The sequence below is a fragment of the Pezoporus wallicus genome, unplaced genomic scaffold (assembly GCF_028554395.1).
Source record: "Pezoporus wallicus isolate ANWC-B61680 ecotype Strahan unplaced genomic scaffold, APGP_CSIRO_Pwel_v1 contig_2012, whole genome shotgun sequence".
In the NCBI taxonomy this organism is placed as follows: Eukaryota; Metazoa; Chordata; class Aves; order Psittaciformes; family Psittacidae; genus Pezoporus; species Pezoporus wallicus.
The window spans coordinates 4,709,381-4,734,606 of record NW_026639840.1 but is presented as its reverse complement, the minus strand read 5'-3'; the positions used below and the strand labels follow the sequence as shown (position 1 = coordinate 4,734,606).

At 38.3% G+C, this 25,226-nt stretch overlaps 1 protein-coding gene across 1 annotated transcript in view; it reads left to right on the top strand.

Annotated features, from left to right (window-relative positions):
• Window positions 1–6,204: 6,204 nt before the first annotated feature.
• Window positions 6,205–25,226, top strand: part of LOC130603006 (rap1 GTPase-GDP dissociation stimulator 1-like) — a 34,351-nt gene continuing 15,329 nt past the window's right edge. Inside the window, 7 exon segments of the mRNA XM_057416400.1 lie at window positions 6,205–6,397; window positions 6,400–6,451; window positions 20,911–21,021; window positions 21,866–21,988; window positions 22,147–22,272; window positions 24,038–24,166; window positions 24,623–24,748. Coding sequence (XP_057272383.1) covers window positions 6,263–6,397; window positions 6,400–6,451; window positions 20,911–21,021; window positions 21,866–21,988; window positions 22,147–22,272; window positions 24,038–24,166; window positions 24,623–24,748 — 802 coding nt within the window. The 5' untranslated portion in view covers window positions 6,205–6,262.

Sequence of the window (25,226 nt, the reverse complement as noted above, 5' to 3'; positions counted from 1 at the left end):
AAAAGTCTAAGTATTTCAGAGACTTATCGGTAAGCATTTCCTTAAGAAAGGGTGATTGGGGTTAGGTCTAAGAATGAAAGCGAGACATTCTCATTGCACTGGCCCTAATATTGAAGCCTTTGATGTACTTCGATGAATTCTCATTGAAAACCTACTCCCAGCAGATAGCAGGCAGAACAGAAGTGCATATTGCCCATTCCCAAACCAGCTTTAGCAGCCCAGCTGGATATGTACACACAGTCTTCAAACTGAAATCCCAAGGTTTCAATTAATGAGATGACACCCCAGTACAGCTCTGGTGGCAGAATCATAAAAGTGAAGCCAAAATCTTCCCAATGTGGAAGAAAATGAAATGTCAAAACCTCAAAAAACTTTTATGAAACCAAGTTGGTGTTGTATAGCCAGCTGCTATTATAACATGTTATGAGGAAAATTATCTTTTTACTGATCCAGATGGAAAGAATGAAAAATCTATAGCTAATTTAAAATCTGCCTGGTACGCACAACACCTAGGGCATTTTGCAAATACATAATGGCAGAACAGTTCCTCTAAACAAGGGATTTACCCAGTTACTTCTAAGTCTTCACTGATAGCTTAACCATTCCTTAACCTGTGAAAAGGAATTAGAAAGTTCATTAATTTTCTCTCAGAAAGTTTCTTGACCAATGACCTGAGGGAAAAAGGATTTAAAAGTGAGTTATATGGAAGGACATAACATCTCCCATGCTCAACAAAGCTAGATAACCTCTAGAAAAGTTAACATCCCTTCCATTTTCTTCCCCCTTTTTTATATGAACAAACTCTTACAGCAAACTAACAACAACCTGGAATTTCACTTTTGTTATATGCTATAGCCATTGAATCAAGAAATAGAAAACTGACCTGTATTCATGATAATAAAGGACTCCTAGGTAAAAGAAGATTGTGCTGGTTAGTATTTATACTTGTCCTTCGGTTGCAAAAGTCCACAGTTCTTGCCCCGCTGAGCAGAGCTCAGTAGCATGCATATTAAGATAGTGTAGGTATTATAACTTAATGCAATACATAGATTTCTAATTCACTACAAGTCAGTTTATTCACTACCTGATTAGTAAGGCCTCAATATTCCAGGGAAAGCAGGAAAGTATTAACCCCATTTTAACCCCTTTAACTTGACAGCTGCAAAGAAATCAATCTTGCCACACACCCGGTCAGAAGCAGCTCTGTATGTGTGAGACCATGCAATGGCCTTTCAAGCTACCTAAGGACTTCTACTAGCAGTCCTGGCACTAAACCACCAAGACTAAACATATATAAACAAGAAACAGTATCACAGTAAAGTACAAGACCAACAAATTAAAGTGAAACTCAAGAGCGTGAATGACTTTCTGAACTGAAACCAGTTCTTTCCCAACTCCATGCCTTAAAATGTTATGAGAGTGAAGGATAGTAAATCCTAACCTAGTCTGCATAGACTAGAGCTACTCTTCAGCATACAGTAATTTGGCCATCATCTTGCGGCTAATGGTGCTTATGAATTACAGCTAATCTCAGTTTCTTTCAGTGCACTGCTACAGCACCAAACAAGGCTAGGAACAGTGTTCTGACAACTCTGAGAAATGTTAGTACGTGGGCCTCGTAAAAGTGACTCACACACAAAACCAAAGCATTGCATTGTTACCACCAACTTGAATCTTCACATGCAAGCTTCCTGACTGAAGTTAAATTCAGCCAGGATCATAAACTATCATTGTTAGTAATTTCTTTTCCTTCCAGAAGGATCTCTTTTAAAAATGAAGACTGAAATTACTGGTATTTCTCATCTGCCTTTTCTTAAAAGGGGGAGTTTCTTTCTGATCCCCAAGAATCACAAACTTCAATTCCTTTGAGTATCTGTCCCTCATTGAAAAAACTCCAGATAGGCTTCTTTGAAATGCAAGTTAAGGGAAAGGCGGGATAATGGTGGTGGTTTTTTCCTCAGTTGAAAATATTCAGACTGACAGCTATCTGCTGCTTTTCCACATTCATTTGATATTTTTCCCCTAAAAATGCTTTTTATGTACTAAAAAGCATAAAACTCTGTGGGTGCATATGTTAATCATATCAGCAACACAAAAAAAACAGGAAGAAAAAGCCATACGTAAAATTTCAGCAAGGGAGAGAAAACGCAAAACTACTGCCAAATTAATAGGCTTGAAGGATCTAGGTATTTAATGAATGCAGCAATAACAGCAACCCTGCTGCCCCTGAGCTAGTACTATTACTATTCAAGTAGTAACGATGGGACCTGAAACAAAGACTGACTTGGGTAGTAAATCCAGATTTCCACACTTAACACATTATTAACTAAAAGATGTCCTTTTTTACATCTTATTTCAGATGGCCCACTGCCTCTATTCCATAAAGCCTGGGCTTTTTAACAGGCAGGCAAGCTTTTGGTGGCCAAATTCTTCTCATATTGAAGGTGCATTGGTAAAAACTGCTTGAAAAGAGGTAGCAGTGACAGCAGCAATTCATACACTCTCACTGATAAGTCCTTGGTTGCCATCAGGAAATACTGTACTTAATTTCAGAACACAACTATTAGGTACATTTACAATCAACCCTGATCAAATCGTCAGAACTCCAGACACGGCCCCTAACTATGCTCAAATTGGGTCTCCAGCATGTAGATTAGGACAGACTGCTGGAGATACCTAATGACAATTTGTCCTGGATTTGGGGATATCTGAAGCCCATTCAGGGGTGAAGTTACAAAACAACTCTAAACCATCAAGAAATCCAAGAAAATGACATGCTCAGATCACTTCTGACATACACAGGTGCACTTAGAGTAAATCCAGGGCACAGCAGATGAGTGTGTTGCTTTCCAGGAAATCACAGACAGAACTTTGGTAACTGTTGTTACTTGTCGTTTTTACAGATAAAAATAAATTATTATTTTCATAATAAATCAAAAATGTACCTCTAAGCCCAGTAATGGTATTCGCCAGTATGGATTCTCCATCAAAGTACGTCAGAGCAATCTGAATTATAGAGAGTAATGAATCTTTAATAGTCTCTACACAGCTAAATCAGCACTGCAGTATGCTGGGAGAACTGTAGCCACCTCTCTCAAAGCACTGTGATGTTGTACACTGCTCCTTATGTGATGATACAGCACCATGAAAAAAATGGGACTTGCTTTGGATCTTAATGGGATGTTGTAGACCAGCTTATTCCCAATCCTTTTCCAAAACAAGTTTGCTGAAGCACGACCACAGGCCCCAGCAATACTCTGCTCTGCTCACCCGCTGCTTTAACTCCTCCACTTTCCCTTCTGTTCTGCTAGTTTTATTTTCATCACAGTCAGAGAAATCTCATGCTCAGCAAGTAAGCTGATGATAGCTCCTTTCCTAAAATTCTTTTGATTTTCCAAAATATAAATGCATCTTACTAGACCCGCGAACTAGACTAAAGTATCTTTTCAGTACCATTCAAAGGCAGTGAAGAAAAACAATACCATATATAGGAGCACTGTCTATTCCACAGTGTAAAGAATCCTTTCCATGTCTTTTTCTGGTATTTTACTGCTCAGAACATCACAAGTATCCACTACCCACTTGTTTTTTCTGAACAGAGGCCAGATTACTTGAAGCTGCAATCAAATAAACCATATTCCACCTTGTAAAAAATTTAAGCAACAGATTAATCTTCAGATGAGAGATACATCACATTATAGAGTATCAGATTAACAGGATTTAAAGCAATCCATCAATTAAGAAAGAAGGAAACACTCCCCCATTTATTCTAGATAATTTATTTTGCTGAAAGGAAGCTTTCTCACTGGCATCTGCAGAAAATGGTTTCTGCGTGTCTGCTTGTCCTGGGACATGGCTAGAAGAAGAAGCAGAAACATACCTCAGGTCCCATAGGCAAAGCCCCTCATGACCGAGCTTTATTTCAGAAGCTATACAGCCCATGGTCACTTTCCGACGCAAGCACATTGCCCCTCTACAGCAGTGCAGACCTGTTAATGCTTCACCAAAGAAGAGCTTGGGTCTCCCTCACTCGAGGAACACTGCTGGGTTCCCCTCACTGTCTCTGCCGCTGGCCCTCCACCAGGTTACTGACGAGGCATTTTCTGATTTTGCGGTTTGGTTGTAAGCTTTCCCAGCACAAAAAAAAAAAAAAAAAAAAAAGCTCCCTGTGCATTTGAACAGCACATAGCATAATCAGCACCTGATGATGGTAAAAGCCTTACGCAGTGCCTCTTACAACTGGTTTGCAGGATTATATGCAAACAGAAAGAGCATTTTAGCTTGACAGTGCTGTTCCATAAATTTGGATTCCCATACTGTCTTATTTTGCCATAATCTTTGTAACTGATTAGTTTTGCATATAAAATCACGGTTCATTTGGCACAGTATTTCCATACCTGGCTGCTTGTCAGTGCTTTGTGCAATATTATGAACACCTGTGTTTTCCCATTAGTATTCACTGCAGCAAGATGATGAACGACACTAAAGATGAGTTTATCTGATGTGATTTCTTATTGTCTTCACCCATTTACTGTACACCTTATTTTGTTCCCTTGGTTGTCTTCAGTCTTTTACAAAGGAAAGCTGGGTTTGTTGTTTTCTTGTCATTATTACCATTTTCTATGTATCCATGAACCTGATCTAGTATTCCTTTGAAAAATATCCCATTGACTTCAAAAGACACTGGAACTGGCCCCTGTGGAGGTTGAATGCTTCTGGCATACGTACTACTGCACTACACACCACCTACTTATCCTCTCTGTACTTTGTATTTTGTCTCTTTTGGTGAGCTTCACAGTTCTCCATGTCTGCCCATAAGGCGTTACCTTCTTGCTTGCATTTCAGAAATGCCACAACCTCTGCTCATGCTGACAGTATGTGGAAATTCTTTTTAAGACTCAGTTTGCACTCTAACCTCAACAAAGAGCAGTACCTTTGATTTTCAAAGGTGATCAAAAACCACTTAATCTTGTCAATCCCTGAACTGGCAGGCAGGTGTCACCATTTTGTGACATGCAGCTTAATCCATGACTGATTTTTGCGTCTTTTAAGCAGTCAAACATACTATACTCTTTCAGTATCTGTAGGACATAAGCAATTTTTCCCATTACAAGATGCAACAATCTTTACCTTACAAATTTTATCTTCCAATTCATTTGAAACTTTGCAAAATGTGCCACTGAAAAGAAAAAAAAGTTAATCATAAAGCATTCAGCTCACCTTCCCTCTCCGTAAGCCCAGCAAAAGGGAAGAGCTTTTAACTTATCTAGCAAGAGTCAGTAAAATGTCCCACCCTCCTTAAGATTTGATCCTCAGTCTCCAAACTCATTATCAGACCATTTTTGTCTTTGAGTCAGTGATGTAAAGTCCCTCCAGTGTTATAACCACCATGGCTATTATAGAACCACAGTACAGGAAGGTTTTAGAACGCTACACTTGGAGCCCACTGCTACCACCACAAACATCACCATACACAACCACCACCAGGCAGCACCACACTGGGAAGCTCAATCTGCTTACAGGAACAATCTTTAAATAGTATTAATTGGCAGATTGCATTTCCTCTAACTCATAATGCAGCAACACTAGGGGGTTGCAATGCATCCTGAACAGCACATAGTTCATAAGCCATCCTGTAAATAGCTCTTATTTGTCAGAGGTTCAACTCTCCAATAAAGTGGGTTGAAAAATGCAGTAACAACAAAAGTACATTATAAAACTATTGCTTGAAAGACAGCAATTTTACTTTTTCAATAACAATTTAAAAAAATGATTTTAAGCAACATTCTACTTGATCAGAAATTGTAACCCAGAAATGGCAGCTTCAGGCTGTAATGTTATCTTTACAGAAAATAAAGAGAATACTCCCATATGTTTCATCCACACAAACTTGAAAGGTGATTGTGAAGCCCAATGAGATGATTTTGGATCAGGCTTTCTCAAGCACTTAGGACCCACCAGTTAAGATCCAGGCATTGATATAGTTTGGCGGGAAGTAAATTCTAGGAGGCAGGCACTTTCTAAACCTGGCTGGTGTACCTAGATGCCAGTGAGGGATTTGGCCTGTCTTGGAAATCTGACCCTTACAATTCAATAATCACACTTCTGAATGACAGTAGAGAAAAATTCAATATAAATTATTTTGAACATCTGAAAGGTTCTCTCCCAGCATGATAATTACTCTGTTTCCATTTCTGTTAATGACATCTAAGAACTGGAAACACAAGCAGCAGCAGAGGATTAAGTAATTACGGAGTATTAGATGCATTTGAAAAGCAGGGTCACAGAAAAAGGAGAAAAGAGAGTGAGCATGCTGTGGGCTGCTCATCAGCTCGAAAGCTATAAAATATCTCCCCTTATTCACAGCTAGCTAGGTGGAAAGGACAAAGGCACACAGTACAGATCAATTATTCTTTACTGTCCCCATTCTGGAGAGCTACAGCTTTTATGGGTAAGTAAAGCTCTTGTTAACTATAGATAGATATGATCTCTAATATGCAATTAATTTTCTCTCATACAAGAATTGAAAATGTCTGTGATAGAAATAGAAAACTAATTTAGTATCATTTAAATATGGAAGTGTAGTGCTATGATAAATGCAGTACTATAGGTTACCTGAAATTCTTGTGTGTCCTATTTCAAACAATACTTAAAAGTCAGATGAAAATTAAGGTTTGGTTAAATAACATTAGCAAATTAAGAACAGCAATGAAAAATGAACTTAAAACCTTGGAAAATTATAAATTCTTATGAACTTCAGTATTTTGAAGGGAACTAAAATTCATCGTTCTCTATTGACAGTACAACATGCATCAAAACAAAGCTGCTCACACATGCCTCTGCATACTTATTTCACTTTGTCAAGTGCTACTGAAAAGACTAGAACTTCATTTAAGTGGTCTGGCATTTGAATGTGTGTCTCTGACTCAATTCTTATCCTGTGTAAAACTGGGGCATAGGCCCTTAGCTTCCATTAGCTTAGCACTCGGTCCCTATGAAAAGGATGACATTCATACTGTATTTAAAATACTCCTCTGAGAATTCAATTTCTATTATTCTCCACATCATTCAAAGGTATCAGGTAACTGGATCAAAGAGTTCAGCCTTCCACCTTCATTCACATGATGGTAATTTATTCCACAATTAGACTTCATGACATCAGGGGAACTAATCTTAGCATTACTCAACGTGTTTAAAGGTGAAACAGTCTGTCTCCGAGTATGACAACTGAGCAGCCATTTAATTATCTTCTTAGTCAATTAAATAATTGACCAGGTGATTTTAAACATCTCAGTAGTTTTGGGACACTGATAACAAAGCAGGTCAAAATTTAATTTATTTTTTTTTTAAAGATTGTTAGTGACCTTGTGATGCAGTGAGAAAGATGGACACAAAATATAGATGGGCTAAACCAGTACTCTACAGGTATTGCTTCTGGCTAAACCAGCTCCATCTGTAGAGGATTATTTCTGTAGGCCTGACTTCCTATGGAGATTCAGATGGAGATAACTGAATGTGGTGGATTGTTTCTCCTCCTAATCCTACATCATTTGTGTTATCTGTCCTACTTTCCTGTTCAGAAAGCTTACTCTTTTGCAGTATTGGCTGACTGGTGCTCCAAGGTTTTGATTCCCATTTTTGGTAGTGCTTTTTAAAGCATGTGTTTGTTCACACAGCACTGTTTCTGCTCCCCAAGTATGAAACTTGACAGGAGAAGACAAAGTGACAGAAAAAAACCCATACACTTCTAAAGTACAGATTTTTCAAACTTACCTTTTCAAAAGAAGCACTTATTCATGCAGAACCATGTAAGAATTCAGGCAATGTTTAGATGTAAGCTGTGTTCTGTGTTACTTTCGTTACAACTAAAAATATTAAAAGCCAGCCTGGACAAAATTACAAATTCCTGTGTGCGGTTCTCAGCATTCCCCAGCATCTTGCCATTTGCTTCAACAGCTTTATACCCTTAATACACCAATACGATAGGGAAATCCCACAGCTGCTGCGTTTAATTCAAGCTTTTTTTTTTCCTTATAGATTTTTAAAGCATTGTGTCAGATGTACTTACCTAAATTGGAGTCAACAAAGCTTGTTGCTTTCCAGAAACTAATGGAAATCCAGTCACTTGTTCTGTAGAATTAGAATCTAGACTGCACCAAAGTCAATAAAGCTATCCTAACTTGTATGGGCTGAAGAAGGGGAGACAAAGTCCAAATAAGCATGTTTTTGAGCAAGCTCCTCAAAGTCTCTCAGCCTCATTTCAGCTAGAAGTGCTTTGGACTTGAGGAAGGACAGTTGTTGAAGGCCCATACCCAGAAGCATTTCAACTATCTGTGTTTCCATCTTTCTTTACTTCTAAACACTTGTTTGCATCACAAGATCACCAACAATCTTTAAAAACAAAACAAAACAAAACAAAACAAAACCCACAAACACCCCCCCCCCCAAAAAAAAATAAAAATCGCAAAACTGACCAACCAAAACCGCACAAACCAACCAACAACAAAAAATACAGAAAATACAGAGTGACAGTATATCGCATATTCCTATATATAGTCTGGTATGGGGATTCTGCTAGGGTCCTTTGTAGACTGGAGCGTTAAATTACTGTCCCGTTTAGTGTAAAAATACTGGGGGATAGATGCTGCTCAGCTTTACTGAAAGACCTCTAGAAACATCTTCAAAGGCATCAGTTCCAGAGAGAAAAAGAGAAATTTAAGAGAAATTACCCCTACAAATGCTACAAATTAGATAACAATTTACTTAGACAGTAAAAAATACCAGAAATAAGTATTTGGAAACAGCACTGTTCAACCCATTTTTTAAAAACATCTAGCACCCCAAAACTATTTAACCAAAAACATTTTATCATTCTTTAACTTATCTGTATAAGAAAAGTAGAACAATGGAAGAAAACTAGCTACAAAGTACTTAAACCAAAGTGCACAAGCTCACCAGAGCAAAATAATCTTATGACTTACTTACAGATATGACCTTCTCAGCTTTATTAAATGTTTCCTTTTTTCCTTTCTACAAATCCACTTCCATACACTTTGATATGCATTTTGGTATTTAAAAACTGACTTAGGTAATTCTTAATGATCATAAGTGTTTCTTACAGATAAATGAGAGAACCTGCAAAGACTTTTGAACCTGATAGTTCCAGGCACTCTCAAGAAAGCTTTTATAGCATTATGCAAACATAAGTTTGTGCATGAAAATCTTATTACAGCACTCAGCCCAGGAAAAGATATTCAAGATAGTAGCTAATCATGTTATCTAGGTAGCTGGATGGTCACACTCAAAGAGTTATGGTCAAATGCTCAATGTCCAAGTGGAGACCAGTGACAAGTGGTGTTCTTCAGGTGTCGGCACTGTGACCAGTGCTGCTTAACATCTTTGCTGGCAACACAGACAGCAGGATTGAGTCCTCAGCAAGTTTGCCAATGACACCAAGCTGTGTGGTGTGGCTGACATGCTGGAGGGAAGGGATGCCATCCAGAGGGACAATGACACACTTAAGAGGTGGGCCTGTGTGAAACTCATGAAGTTCAAGAAGGTGAAGTGGTCCTGCACCTGGATCAGACAATCCCAAGCACAGCTACAGGTTGAGTGGAGACTGGATTGAAAGCAGTTCTGAGAAATACTTGGGGTTGTTGGTTGATGAGAAGCTCAACATGACCTGGCAATGTATGCTTGCAGCCCAGAAAGCCAACTGGGCTGCATCAAAGAAGTAGGAGGTAGGTGACTCTCCCTCCCTACTCTGCTCTCATGAGACCCCACCTGGAGTACTGTGTTCAGCTCGGGGGATCCCAACACAAGAAGGATGTGGACCTGGTGGAGAAAGTGCAGAGGAGGGCCACAAAGGGTCAGAAGGCTGCAGCACATTTCCCGTAGAGGCAGGCTGAGAGAGTTGGGCTTGTTCAGCATGCAGAAGAGAAGGCTCTGGGAAGACCTTAGAGCAGCCTTCCAGTGCCTAAATGGGGGCCTACAAGAAAGCTGGATAGGGAGTTTTTACAAGGGCATGTAGGGATAGGACAAAGGGGAATGGCTTTAAACTAGAAGAAGGTGGATTTAGATTAGATGTGTTACCTGAAGATACAGGGAAGAAATTCTTTATTGTGAGGGTGGTGAGGCACTGTAACAGAGAAGCTGCGGATGCCCCATCCCTGGCAGCGTCCAAGGCCAGGCTGGATGGGGCTTTGAACAACTTGGTCTATTGGAACGTGTCCCTGCCCAAGGCAAGGTGTTGGAACCAGATGATCTTTAAGGTTCCTTCCAACCCAAACATTCTATGATTCTATGATTGTGCTGGAGCTGTTTTAAACATGAACTGTGTCTAAAATGCTTTACAACTGAATGTGTGCCAACTGTTTTCTGAAATTAATTTCACTAATACAACCAGGATTTTCTCAAGATGTCAATCTGTATAAGCCTGCTCCCTTTCAAACAGAGGGCAATTATACCAAACAGTACTGTTATACCAAACAGTACTGTTTGATATCATCACACTGGCAGCAGAGAACAGCTACTGGGAAATCTCAGAAGCAAGTCCTCTGCAAAACCCAGGCTGCATTCCAGTCCTCACTGTGTGTCACTTCTTCAATACCCAGGCAACGCCAACTTGTGCAGCAGAGCTCAAACTTATTCATACAGCACAGGTAATGCAAGGTTAACATAATTAAAATAAAACAAACAAACATAGTCAAACTGAATTTTCAAAACTGTTCAAACTGACACCTGTGCCTTTCAACATACCTTTAAAATCTGATCCTTCTTATTCCACTCGGAACAAACATAAAAGTAACACTTTGTAGGTATTGATAAATTGATGTACTAATAAGCAGATTCTACTGAGCAACTCAAGTTTTGAAGCAGAGTTCTAAATACAGGTCATACGTTACAACAATTACATACATTACTTGCATTAAGCACTGACATCTTCTATGGCCAAAAATTTTAAAATGTGTGTCAGACCTCAAAATATTTTTTTCAGTATGAGGTCTCTTGTATCACATAAAAATAGGCAAACATCCCCCACACTAATTAGAAAATATATTCCTAGTATGTCCATTATGCAATCAACTTTGAGACTATCTTCCAAGAATCTTCTCATCCCTATGAAGCTGCAAAACAGGTCAAGCTGGATTGACACTGTAATACCGACCACTACAAAAGCTTCACACAGTGCTCACAGAAAATGCATTTACACAAGTCCCTACTAGTCTGTTTTATTCCAGAAAATTCTGAGATTAGTACGCAACCTCAGTAATTGCAGTGATCATGTGACACAATCATCTTCCTCAATAGTGCAGGGTCAAGAGCCCCCACTCTCAACAGCTTTTTCCAGATCTTGGGTTGAGTCATACAAGCAATTAGCAAGGTCAAGATAGGGGCAGGTGGAGGATGAATTTAGATAAAAGCTCTGTCCTTTTGAGAATTAGAGAAATACATATTTTATTTTTTTTTTTTAGCATTATACGAGGGAAGCAAAGGAGTAAGAAATGTCCTTTCCAATCTGGTAACACAGCTTTGTATTACAGCCTTTGAAATCTACATGATGCACCTACCTCACAATATTCATCACACACAACTGGAACAGACAAGCGCTCAGGCCTATGAGCTTCTTTTCACAGACAACAATTATTAAACCCTCGAAGTTCACGAGTTTTAGTTTGGACTGTGGGACCTTTGTGTTGTGCCTATTTAGATGGAGTCCATGCACAAAAGACCAGTAGTTGTGTTTGCTTAATTATTTGTTATCTGTCCACATAGCTTCCATGCTACTGGGTACCCTGGTTAGACTTCCTTGCTCCATCAGCCATGCCACATAACTGGGTTTCCCAGTGTAGCTAGTCTTGTTCTCTAAATGATGATGCTCTCTTCACTGCAGACACACATTTTGGCTTCAGTTGTGCATCACCATGCTCCATACATATACACCAATCAAAACATCTACAGCCAACCAGATGGCTTTGCAACAAGGTGCCGTGGAGAACCAGATAACATGCACTGCCGTGATCAGGAATGAGACTTTTCTGCTTCACTGTAGAGGCAGCAGACAGCTGAGGGCAAAGATAGCACCTCTTCCTAGCTATCCAGCCCACCATTCTGCACTCTGCCTCCAACACCTGCCTGTCAACAGCTCTTCTTCTGATACTGCATTCTGGGGTCTGGACATCACCAGCTTACTGTCACTCTTTATAGTCTTTAACTCCACCTACACTCCCCCAACAGACTGTTTAGCAGGGATAGTTGAGGACTGGGTTGATGCTTTGATATCAGCACAAAGGCTTACTTTTTCACATCTGTTCTTTCAGTTGGCTGAAAAAACCCTTGCAGGAGTTGTCAGCCAAAGGAAATTAGTGTTTTCTCTGCTATGGAGTCTAATTGATTTTTCCTCCACTGACAGCTCTTCAAGCTAAATTTAGGGAGCCAGGGAAATGAATACTGAATACTGTTTGGCTGAGACTACAGCTTACTTCTCATACACACATAATGCCCAAAGGGAAGGGTTCCTTTAATTCACTTTGTGCTGCAAAAGTACAGAATGTGAGCAAATAGTAAGCACATCATACAAAAGATAACCTACTTCAGATGTATATTAACTGCGTGATCAAAGGTACCTTTAGAGACCAACATCACTCATAAAAAATTCAGAACACTAGATCTCCAGTGAGCAAGACAGAGGGATTTCATTCATTTCCATAAATGAAGTCAGCCAATTTATACCCAGCTGTCACAATTTGTCTGATTACTTATCTGCTCATATTGTTGTAGTCAGCATGTAGCTTTGCCAGCTCAGACAATTTACTCCTATTTCACAATACTTGATGAAATCAACACCTCCTAGAACTAAACAACTATGGAAGCTGAACTTTGACTTAAACCAGCAACTTTCCTGACCTCTTGTCTACAAAGAAAAACCTGAATATGACCTAAACATAAACTGTTGTTCATGGAGAAAGTCATTTTTACATGCATTACTCACTGGTTTTGAGCATAGTACATTCGTTGTTATTTCCCCAAGTCTGACTTGTAAACCTGAAAGCTGGTGTTCCCCTTACCTTGCATAAGGAATTAGATCATCTGGGAGCTCAAGCTTAGCATTAGCCTATGAAGCTGGCATCTGTCAAACAGACCTATTCCATAAGCACCAAGTGTAACAGGAATTACCAGGCACGTAAAAGAGTGCATACTTGTACACAAGTTCATAACACTGATTCCTTTACAATAAAGTGAATTTTATTCCTATTGTCCAGCTCTCAAAAGATTAGTAAGTTTAGCAGAATACGATTAAGCAGCTTTTCATGCTATGGGTCATCTCTTCAGCACATATGCTCTCCCTGACTGAACTCTGCTGGCTTTCTTCTGACTTATCTCAATGACCTGTTTTAGGTTATCCTAGGATAATCATATTTTTCCTCTCATCTGTTTTGACTCGGGGTTCTACAGCCAGTTTTCTTCTTGACTCTACAGGGTACAACATCAGCCACAGGCCAGTGGGATCTGCTTTGTACCCCTAGCTTTCCCCACGTACAATCTTTCTTGTATTCCTTCCTTGGTAAAATTAAATTATCCAAGAATAAATTTCCCAGAAAACAAAAGTTCCTTTCTCCCTCCCAATGAATCTCCATTTCACACTCAATTGCCATTTTTCTCACCAGTGATAACACATCAATTTGTATTACCACAAGAAATACCACTATCACCTTTTACAAGGGCCTCTTCCTCTGAGCTTGAATTTACCAGTTTTCTGCAAAATATCATCTTTTAATCATGTGACGCATAGCCAAGTCCTTTACTATCAAGAAAGAAAAAAGCCTTTGTCCATGTACTTACAGCTTTGTACTTCAGTCACTGCACTGTGGAACTCTTAAGCTTCAACCATGTAATTCCCACCAAATAATGCAACATCTCTACATTTCCTTTAACTGCTTACATTTTCAAGTTCTTCACTCATGTTTTGCTCATGTTAAAACTATGCACAGGTTCTCAAAGGAGAGGGGAATGAATGCCACACATGTCACCACATCAAAGAAAGAACATTTGTGGCTGTCCTGGCTGATCTATGACAATTAAGAGAATTTTAGACATTGATTATAGGAAGTTTTCTTAAATCCTTATGACTAATAGAAAACATAAATGTAAGTACTAGCTAGTCAGGCTTAAATTCCTGTTTTCATTGCCCTTTCAACTTGCAGCTCAGGCTAAAAAATAAAAAATCTCTTTCAAAACCCACTGCATTCTCATGCTCTTTGAACAGTAAAATGCTGAAAAGTGCATCCTACAGTATCATATGCACTACAAATGCTCAAAAGAGTTCAGGATGGGCCAATGCAAAGTAGAAAGGCTGCAAAAACAATGGGCAAAGGCTAGTTTTTGTGAACAACACAGCAGCCTTTCTTCTATTTTTCAGTTCTTGGCAACAGGTGTTTTTAAAACATGCACAGAAACTGTACATATTTGGCCATTAACATTGAAAGTATTTACTAATAGTCTAGTCCAGGAGAAGAGAATAATGGGGAAAATATATTACATTGAGAGCAGTAATGAGAGATTTCAATTCCTAGAGAATGACATGGGTCCAAGGATAACCTATGCTAGCCATCCATTCCTCCTTCTTACCTTCTCGAAGAGAGTGGCCAAGGGGTGCTGTGGCAGGAAAGATACAAAGGCTATATATGCCAACATGATCGTTAACTACAGGACTTCTCAGGTTGAAGTAACTTTCACGCAGAAAAAGCATAATTATATCTCTGTCACCCTTAGGATATTGGTTTTAAATTCTCTGTCCAGCTCCCTTTTAATCTAATGATTTTTCTCCTACATCTCATCACTCTTGAGTGCAAAGACAAAGACACAAAACATTTTTCAATGTGGCTTAAAGTGGCTTTTCATGGAGACATAGATAATAGCTTATCTGATTTATAGGACAATTTTCTTGCCATGGGTTTGAAAGTTTGAAGAGATGGAAGATCTGTTCCTTCAATAATTTACTTCATGCACCAAGATAAGATAGTTCTATCGGAAAGAATATAAGTCAGCCCAGTCCCAAAACAGTTGCATGTCTTTGTAAAGATGAAACATAATAATTCACCACTAGAGAAATTAAAAAATACCTTTCCTCAAATTGAATGGCACCTTCCCCAGAAATTAAAAAATACCTTTCTTCAAACTGAATGGCACCTTTCTCCTCCCTTCCCTGATAGGGCCACCAAAGTCCAAAGAAGCAGCTTTTGCTTCCCTGGTTACAGCACAATTACTACAATCATATAAGCTACACCATTCACAGTCAGCAGGAATATGAGTATTTGACCTTTATTTGCTCTTAACACATGTACACTTTCCAGTCCTTCTGGATTTCTCCATCTACAATTTACACCTTCATGTTTCACTATGAAGTAAATATAAGATCACATTCCTAGATGAGGAGATGTGGAGCTTTGCTTCTACTACTATACTAATTCTACTTTGCATGCATGCACATTTGTTACCATAGGTTTACATGGGAGGTGCCACAGACCAGGATTTATTTTTCTTATTTCATGGAAATACATAAAAAAAATACTGTGAGAAACAGAGGTTTAAAGCTACATGATTTTGCAGGCAGCCACATGAATATGAATGTGTTTGACTGAGCCTTTTGTTCCCTGCTTTGGCAATACAATACATTTTCAGAAAATCAGAACCAAGAGAAAGCCTTTATCTAAACATTAGATAATAGTGATTATCCAATGACTTCAACAAGAGAAAACAAGAAAGAGCTTTCTCCCTCAATACAAAATTACTTTGTGGAACTCATCACCACTTTATGTCCCACAAGCTAAACTACAAACAAGTTCAAAATATGTATTTTCATGAATTTAAGTGCAGTTAAACAAGATGAAACTTCCAGCAAAGAAAATCCCCAAGGAGCCGATTACTGAAAGTTGAGAAAGTGTTCCAGGGAAAGGATACCTACTGTCTTCTGTTGCTATTCTTTAGTCACCTGTTACCAGAGACATAACACTAAGTTAAACGGACCTCTATTGTGAACAAGAACCATATTTTTATGCTCTGGAAAAACATATTATTTTCCAGCTTTAATAATAATAATAAAGTCCTTCTTATACAACTTCTAAAATATACTAAAGGTAAATGGCAGAAGAACAAACTTAGTATGTGAAATTACTGAAGGAAGAGGCAGCAGTAGACATGCAATACTAGGCATTCAACTGGACTACACTGTTTCAAGCCCTCAAACAAATTGAACCATACTGAGTTCAAACTGCTCAGATTCCAAAATGTGGCGTTTGCTATTGCAAGATAGGGTCTGTATTTGCTCTAGAGAAAACACACATGTGAAAGGGCATGAAATGAGGAGCATGCCCCCCCCCCAAAAAAAAAACACCACAAACCCCCCAAAAAACAAAACAAAACAAACAAAAAAACAAACCAAAACCACAAAAACCCAACCAAACAAAAAAAAAACCAACAAAAACAAAAACCAACGAAACCTAAACACCAAAAACCCCCAAACAAGTTAGGGCATTGCTGTTTTAGGTGCCGCATAAGCAGTCACTGAAGAACAAAGACGTGTGGAATTCCTTCTTTCTCACTCAGTGAGGATTTCATAGGTCAAAACTTGCACTACGAATTGATGCAGAAATGGTACAAGGGATCCAAAGAGCTCATACCTTATGGCTCTTTCCTCACTGCAAAAAAACAGATGAAGTCTCGAAGTGTGGCATGTTTTCTGCTTTATAGTTTCTGCTTTCATTAGGAAGATTAAAAAACAACTCCCACAGCAAAAGTCTGTTTCCTGCGCCTCTGAGTAGCTTAAGCACAGATTTATGTGCAAACTAATAACCTAGCCCTTCAGCTCAGGAAGAAGCTTTTTGTACTTCAGTCTCCAGAGATTTCTAAATTCAGAGCCTTCAGGTAATCAGTGAGAAAGTAAAATTAAAGCTTTCCAGACCAGAGCCTGAGTACATTTTCCCTGCTTCTACCGTGAATTACTAAAGCTCAACATACTGTTCAACAATATTCTGATGAAAATGCTGATTCAAGAGAACAAAAAAGTGTTCCTCAAAAACATGTTTATCCAGCTAAAACTGTCCATCAGAAGCCAGGTGGGCAGGCACTTCCCACTGCCTGACCAGCTGGCTAGCCTAGCTGGCCCCTTTCCAGCTCACCTACTGGCCAGCCAGGCAGCAGGCCAGGCAGGACCCCAGGGGGAAAAGAACCACATTTGCAAAAGAAGTGAAACAAATTGTTCTGTTTTGCCTGAAGTTCCACCATGTCAACATTCTGTTCGAGCATGGGAGGAAACAAAATGTCAACCACCTAGAATTTTCCACAAAACAGAAATATCCTTTTCTGGCCTATTTTATTTCCAAACTTTTGGAACTACGTATGCCTCTCAATCTTTATATGCATTATTGCCTCTCCAAGAAAAACAACTGTTATACAGTGTCTGCTTCAATTCCACTTCAGAAGCATGGACTTAGAGACAATTAGAGTATTGAGGAATCAGCCCCATGTTGGTTAAATTAATCAGGTTTTTATAAATCACATATAACATGATAAAATTCTGAGTAAAAAGATTCAATATTTTAAGACTGTTAAATACCACCTCTTCTGCAAGGCTTATAAAAATAGCTCTTCAGCCAAATACTTGGTCAATTCTGCTGCTTATAGTACTAATTTCACAACATTACAGACTGCAACCAGAGCGTATTTTACAAGGACTTTGTCATCGCGCACATGGTGTTATTCTACTGATCTGTTCCTTGGAGAAACAATAAAACATCTGAATTTCTAATTACCACTATACCCACCTAATGAGTGACCAGTAATATAGACAGTTCCCTGCTATTTGTAAAACAGCTTCAGAGATCTGGTCACCTTTTCACCTTTGTATGTATCCTAACTCTATCAGAAATGTATATGCAAATACTGCTATTGCTCTAATCAGAGGATATAGAGTAAAAGCAGTTAAATGCATCACTTCATGCCAACACATTTGGGGTCTTGATAAGGATGAAGTCAGAGTTCAGTAGCTAATTCATTCTCACAGACTTCTCTTGCTCTATTAGCAGTTGTAGCCTTCTGCCCACTCCCTCCAGATCCAACTTAAGATTAAAGCTGATTCAACTGTCAGGTTGCTCAGGTGATTTTTTTATTTCTATTGGTAAGAACTGTATTCTGCATATACTTCATTCATATGAAAGCATTCATACACCAAACTGTGACAGGAAAAATACACAGAAATGGAAACCAGTGATTAATGTTAATTTTTGTAATTGGGTCAAATAAAATCATCCTTGCTGTACATCTATCCCTGTTTAATAAAAAAAAAAAAAAAGGCAACAAATCCAAAGTAATCTATTAAAGAAAGAAAAACAACCAAATGCTGATCTCCTATGAATTTTATGCCTGTGTTGCCTTTAGCACATGATTTTCAGAAGGCCACAAAAAGACAAGCACATAGCTACTTTCAACTGCAAAACATTTCCAAGAGGCATCAATACATGCAAGCCTGGGTTTCTTACTCAGAATAAAAAGTATTGAAGTTTCTCCATATAGATTTTTAACCTGATGAATCAAGCCGTTTTTCTTCAGATAGCATTTCTTTTAAAACCAGTATTGTCATTGTTCTTAACTGCTTTTAATTTTTTAAGTCAAAGAATTATCTTTATATAAGTAAAAGTTGTTTCTGTCCTACTTCCCCAATGTTTAAATCATCATCTCTTCAAAAGAGCTCAAGACACTTTGGGCTCCTCTGAAGTTAATTCCTGTAAGCACAAACTCATGGATTCTAATTTAAAAAAATAAATAAAACCCCCACTGAATGAAACATTAACTAATGGACACATTAAAGAATGAGAAAATGGTGAATCCCTCAAACAACAAAAATTATTTACTAGTCCGTTGCTGAAGAATTTCTAAGCCAAGACTTGTAACACGTCTTTTTCAATGAAATAGGTTGTGAAACAGAAGTGCTATTTTACTACAGTTTTGGTAACACCTTACATTATATTCTACTATAACTTAACTACTTCAGCCATCAGTTTTCCATCATTATTTCCCATATTCATTTCAATCACTGCAGCTTTTTTTTGTTTTCAGGAAACAGATGGAGGAACTTTCAGATTGAAAGGCCAACAGATTTAGAACAAATCAATAAAATAAATGCCAGCCAATTGTCAGGACTGGATGTTACTCCCCAGAGTTTATAAGGAATTAAAAATATGAATCATCAAATCACACTAATTGTGACACACAGAATGCCATTTGAATCAAAGAAAGGATTAATAGGGTGGAAAGCAGTAAGAGTGGCATGACTTTACAAAAACAGTTACAAAGAATGCAGGAAACTGACATATGGAAATCTGATATCTGCATAGGCAAATTGTAAGATTGGAATAAAGCACAGAAGCAATAAAAATGGAGAGAGTCTATATGACTTCTGTGGAGCCAAGTAATGCTCAACCCCTCTCTTTAACCATATTTTTAAGGAGCTGGCATGAAGGTGAATAAAGGAGATATTGTTAACAATGCATTTTGATTTCTACAAACCATTCAATAAGGTTTGCCACCTAAGCTATCTTGTGATACGAGAGAAGGTTATCTGATAAAGACTGAAGGGCAGAATAAAGACTGCTTTCACAACAGAGAGGCATAATCATTAGAGGTTACTTTTGCCAGAACCTACACATTTAATATAAGTTATCTAGACATAGAAGAATGGTAAAGAGATTTTTGATTATTTGGAGTACTCAAATTTAAAACTGTCTGAAGAGAGTGGCAGAAAAATCTTATCAGCCTGCACAACTTGGGATAGAGACACATCACATTCAGTGTCTGTAAACGCAGAACACATATGGGGAGATGATGGCCTATGTATGAATAATGGTGGGGTCTAAATGAGCTTCATCTGCCCAGAAAAGACTGAGTAATTTTGAATAGCTGCACAAAACACATTCTTAAATACACAAAGGATTAAAAGAGTAGAAAACAAAGCGTTCCAATCTCTGTCTTAAAACCAGTCCACCTGTACCTTGAAGAGACTTTCAAATTTTAGCTCCTTACCTGCAAAAAGATGGAAGCAAGTTATGAAAGCTTCTGTAGAGAAAATATTAGATGAATTAGCAGAAGAATTATAAGGGAGAGATATGCTAAAAATCCATCTAATCACGACAAGCATGGGAAGGAATGATTCTATACTATTTGTCCTTTCTCTTGCTACAGAACCTCAAAGGCAATTAGTTTTGAGCTTTTTGGTAGCTATTTTAAAGCTAAGTATTTTACTTAGCTTTAAAATCTTACTCTTACAACAGTGAAACTGTGGAGCTTGATGGCACAGTGTGCTGTGGAGATAAAGTATGAATTAACTTAAATAAGTAATTATATTTATGGAATAAAAGTCCATCTAAATGTATTAAATACACAGATAAAAATACTAGATATGTTTCTAAGTATGTTAATGTATCTCCTTCACTCTTGCATTCTTTCAGTGCCTGCTGCTGGTCACTACCAGAATAGATATATAGATAGTTGAACTGCAAATACCATCTTTATAATAAAGAAGTATTTAGAAATGGCAGGCTTAATTTGGGTTTTCCAATTATTCCTCTTTCCTTGTCACCTCAAACAGCCAGTTACCATATGCTAATTTCTTTTTCCAGATAGAATTTATCTCTGCAAGTTTATGCCTGCACAAGAGTTATGTGCTGTTTGAGAAGTGGACCAAGCTTTTGACCCCATGCGCTTGGATTAAATTAGTTATTTAATGAGCATATTTAGATCTGGACCCTTCAGGAGATGATCTTATGGGCAGCCACTGTCACTAAAAAGAAACACCATAAAGAGCTCAAAATATTTTCCATAATAGCTCACCACAGTTTTCTATCCCATTCTGTTTAGAAACCCTGAGTCAACACCTGGAGTACCTTGAGCTCTGTGGAGATGACACAGAAGCTGAAGATCAGATCCTTGAAAGTCTGAATGGGATTCTCCTGGCTCTTACTGAAGATAGCTAAGTATCACTCCACACTGCTATTTAACCATCTGTACAATTCAAAAGCATTCACTGAATGTTTTTGTCTGTTGTGATAATCTATATTGCAAGAAGTGATTGCTGCTACAATTACAGCTGTCCTGAGCCTATTTTGTTGTTTTCCTTTCTCTTTGTATACTTGCAAATCTACCTGTGACCACAAAAAAGCTACTGGCCACTAAAACACCTGAAGCTGCAGACAAATTCTAAATTTAATATATTCTATTTACTACGAACTCCTAGAATTAAACTGGGGTGACCCTATCAAATCAGGAATTTCAAAAGTAGCTCCTTATACAGAAGTCTTTAAGGTCTCTGCCCATTCTCCTGAAATAACACAGGCCTGCAATTACCTGAAACTCCTGGCAGACGGTGATTTACTACCCTAAGAACAATAAGCCATACCTTTGATGAAAAAAAACTAAACGAATTGACTGTTCTAATTACTAGTCTAATTAAAGATGTTGTGCTTACCTACAAAATTTATTTCTAAGCTATACCTCAGGAATAGAATCTTAATCCCCGACTTCCCATGCATTATGCAAGCATCCTTTTATAGTCAAAGATGATGAAACTGCTTTCCTCTTTGCTTTGCCACCTGTGCTGCAATTCTGCGTGAAGCAGAATCATCAGCTGGAACTACACTTGCTGCAATTCAAGCACATGACTGATCTCATACATTTAGACTGAAACAGCCTTTAAGTACCTTGCTAAATCAGAACCCTGGATCCCACAGATACAGTCTATGAAGGTATAGGAAGCGAACATGCAAATAAACTAGTTACAAACCTGCTGCAGGTATTAACACTCTTATCATTACAGAGCAAAGATCCTTCAGCCTACTCGGAGAGAGTGGGATCTTTTTAACTTTGGCAAAAATCCTGAAGGGCAATCCACGATGCGCAGTGAAAGCAGCCCAGGTGCTTTCAGAGATAGCCAAGAATGGTATGTTGTAGCAAAGTCTTACTACAAGGTGTATTACAGCACATTAGCTGTACATTTCCACTCTTGAGTTTTGTTACATAGCTATTGGTCTTGCAATTGCAACTATTTTTATTGCAACACGGCAAAAAACCACAAGTCCCTCTCCCTTACCTATACAGAGGAAATGAAGAAACCATGTATTGAAGCAGATTTGGTTCCAACTTTGATACCTTTGCTGGAAAGTACAGACCAAGAAATGTTGCTTCATGCTGGGAGGGCTATTGGCCGCATCTGTTATGATAATCGTAAGTACTGACTTGAGAAAATCCCATTTTCCCTAGCTGCAAGGCATTAATTTATAAGGTACTGTAACCTGCAGTTCATAATAATTTGGAGACCTGAGCACAGAATGTACTTCAGCCTCCAGTTAGATATACAATTCACACAGCTTACAGACACCAGTCTGAATACATCTCAAACACCTCCAAAACTCTGGGTTTCCCCTATACTTTTGACTTCAAGGTGACATATTCTTTGTCAGAACTCCTCTGCAACAACAAAAGTAGCAGAGACTCATATATATCTTAATTTTGCAGAACGGCTTTGGGCCCAGATCCTGAATGGCTTTGCCTTCTTCCAAAGTAGTAACAACAGCTATAAAGCAAAGCACTTGTTTAAAAAATGTGTCAGAAAAAACATACTCTAAATACAGATATTTATTGATGGTATTCTCCAAGATCTTTGTGCTCCAGATTTTCCATGAAGCCAGTACACTAGTGTGCTCGTCTCATGAATTAAACCGTTTTCACCTACTAGCCCAAACAGTTTTAAGAGTTTTTCTTCTACCTTTAATTCCCAGAATGACCAAAAGTATTTACTGTATACTGGAGGTAATATGGAAATTTTCACCCCCAGTACCTTCTATCCATTTCCCTCTGCCTTTAACATACCTTCTCTTATCTTTCTAGTGTGGACCTGCATAGTTTTATCTAGAAAGCTATAGGTTTGTTTTCCTGGTCTGTTTCTATGAAATCCAAGCATGATAGGTATCTGGCATAGATTCTACTAACCCTCTGCAAATTAACATGTATTTGCCAAGGAATGACAGTAAAAAAACCTCCCCATATGATTACATGTAAGGCTCTTGCAACTAGTATACACCAGCATTACTACAGCATATGGCCATACGATTAACATACTTCACTTCTGTCAGAACACAGGCCCAGCAGATTTGACAAGACGACTACAAAAAGAAAGAAAACAGTTATCAGTGTTTTCCTCAGCAACACAAATTAACACCTGCTTAGAAACTTACTCAGCCTACAAAAAATCCAAAGAGAATTTGAACTCAAGCACTCCCAAGATTCCCTGCATGCTGGGAAACCAGCATTTAAATCACTAGAAGAGGATGATTCCCTAAGATTAAAGTAGTCTGCCTTTCAGTAGTATAATAGCTCAAATATTGGTAAAGTGTCCTGTTTTATAAAAACATTTTTTAAAGAAAAATAAACAAAACGCATTATTCTAACATAAAAATATAGACATTTGCTATAGGAGTCAGAACACTGTTGATTCCTGAAAAGAGTTGTCAGCAGGCTATGCTTTATCTTGGGTTTCCAGTCCTTTCTTTCTCCCTGACCTTTAGAACAAAAGAAGCTATAAAATAATAATGCTGAGATTCCCATTCCCTGGGAGAAATAAGCCAACTGTGCCTCACTTAATTTTCAGACACACACCAAGAGATATAGTCCATCAAAACTCGCTTTAGAAGCTGCACTAGTAGTAGAGATGCTCATGTAATTGTCTTTATATACCTTTTACAGTGGCTTAATTCCTCTAGTCAAAGTAGAACCAGGAGGTCTAGCAACACTCTGTCCTGAACCTTCATTTCTCATACACATGCATTAGCATGAACACCCAGCACAAAAGCTGCACAAATTCTGGCAGTGTGAGAATGTACCAGAATATCCTGTACCAGAATATCCTGCTGCAAAGCATCTCAGTTGGTCCCTTTTTACCAATTTAATTGGTCCCTATTTAATCACCTGTAACTTCTATTCTTATTACCAGGGGAACTTCAGGAAGAGCTGGTGAAGGCTGGAGTAATCACACCACTAGTCCGAGTATTAACCGATTATGCAGAGAGTGAACCACTTGTCCATGTTGATCTACTGGCCTTATGCAATCTTGCAGACCTTGGTAAGTAAGGTTTTTTTTCTATCTTGGAGCAAAATATAATCTTCATACTGTCACTGCCTTTCCTTGTAAATGCAGAATGCCCACAGGTTTGGGAGCTGTTTTGGGGGATTTTGTGGGGTATTTTTATTTGGTTTGGTTTTGGTTTTTGGGGGTATTTGGGATGGGAGTGGTGGTTTATGGTTTTTGTTCGGGGTTTTGGTTTTTAAACACTACTGATACCTAATCAGGGACTGGCCACAGTTACCTGTATTGGAGAATTAACTACTCTTTCCTGGAGAACTAGCAATTGCTGATATACATTAAAAACAATTCAGAACTAATGGGCAGCTTTTGACCCACAAATAAGTACAGAGGGCATAATTTCATGTGGCAAATTGACAGATTATAGGGAGATATACTCTTAACATTTAATCAGATAAAGAAGCATTCAAAGTCCTGACTTTATCATATACACAGATACAGCCAAGGAAGCTCTAAGCAAGACAAAGGTTGCTGAACAGCTGGTAAAACAACTGAGAAGAGCAGAGAACCATGAGAGGTTAGAAATTATCTTTGAGGTCCTGCAAGCACTTGCAGAAAATGGTAAGTCTCTTTTCATCTTAGGAGAATGAGGAGAGAAGGATACTAGTACTTAACTTAAACTCTGGGTTCTCAGTTTGCCATGAGATCCTACTAATGGAACCAGCAATTTCTTCAGTGGAAAAAAGCCACAAGAATATAAGAAATCATGGCCTGAGCAAGAATTTGAAGCTTAATAGGTGAGGCAACAAACAAAGGATTGGAGTAGCATTTCACTCTACTTTGGTGGATCTACAGGATAGCAGATGCCAACTCATATACTCCATGGTGTGTAACAGGAAAGCAGACTTGACATTGTTTTCTTTTAAAAAATGACAACCAAATAGCATAGACGATGCCTACTCTAAGCAGTGGTGTAATAAGCACCAACAAGAACCCATTAAAAATATCTAGACACCTGATACATATTTTAAAGAAATGAAAACTCATGGCTGGCAAGACAAGAAATGTTAAAGATCAGTGCAGAAGCATTGCTCATTCT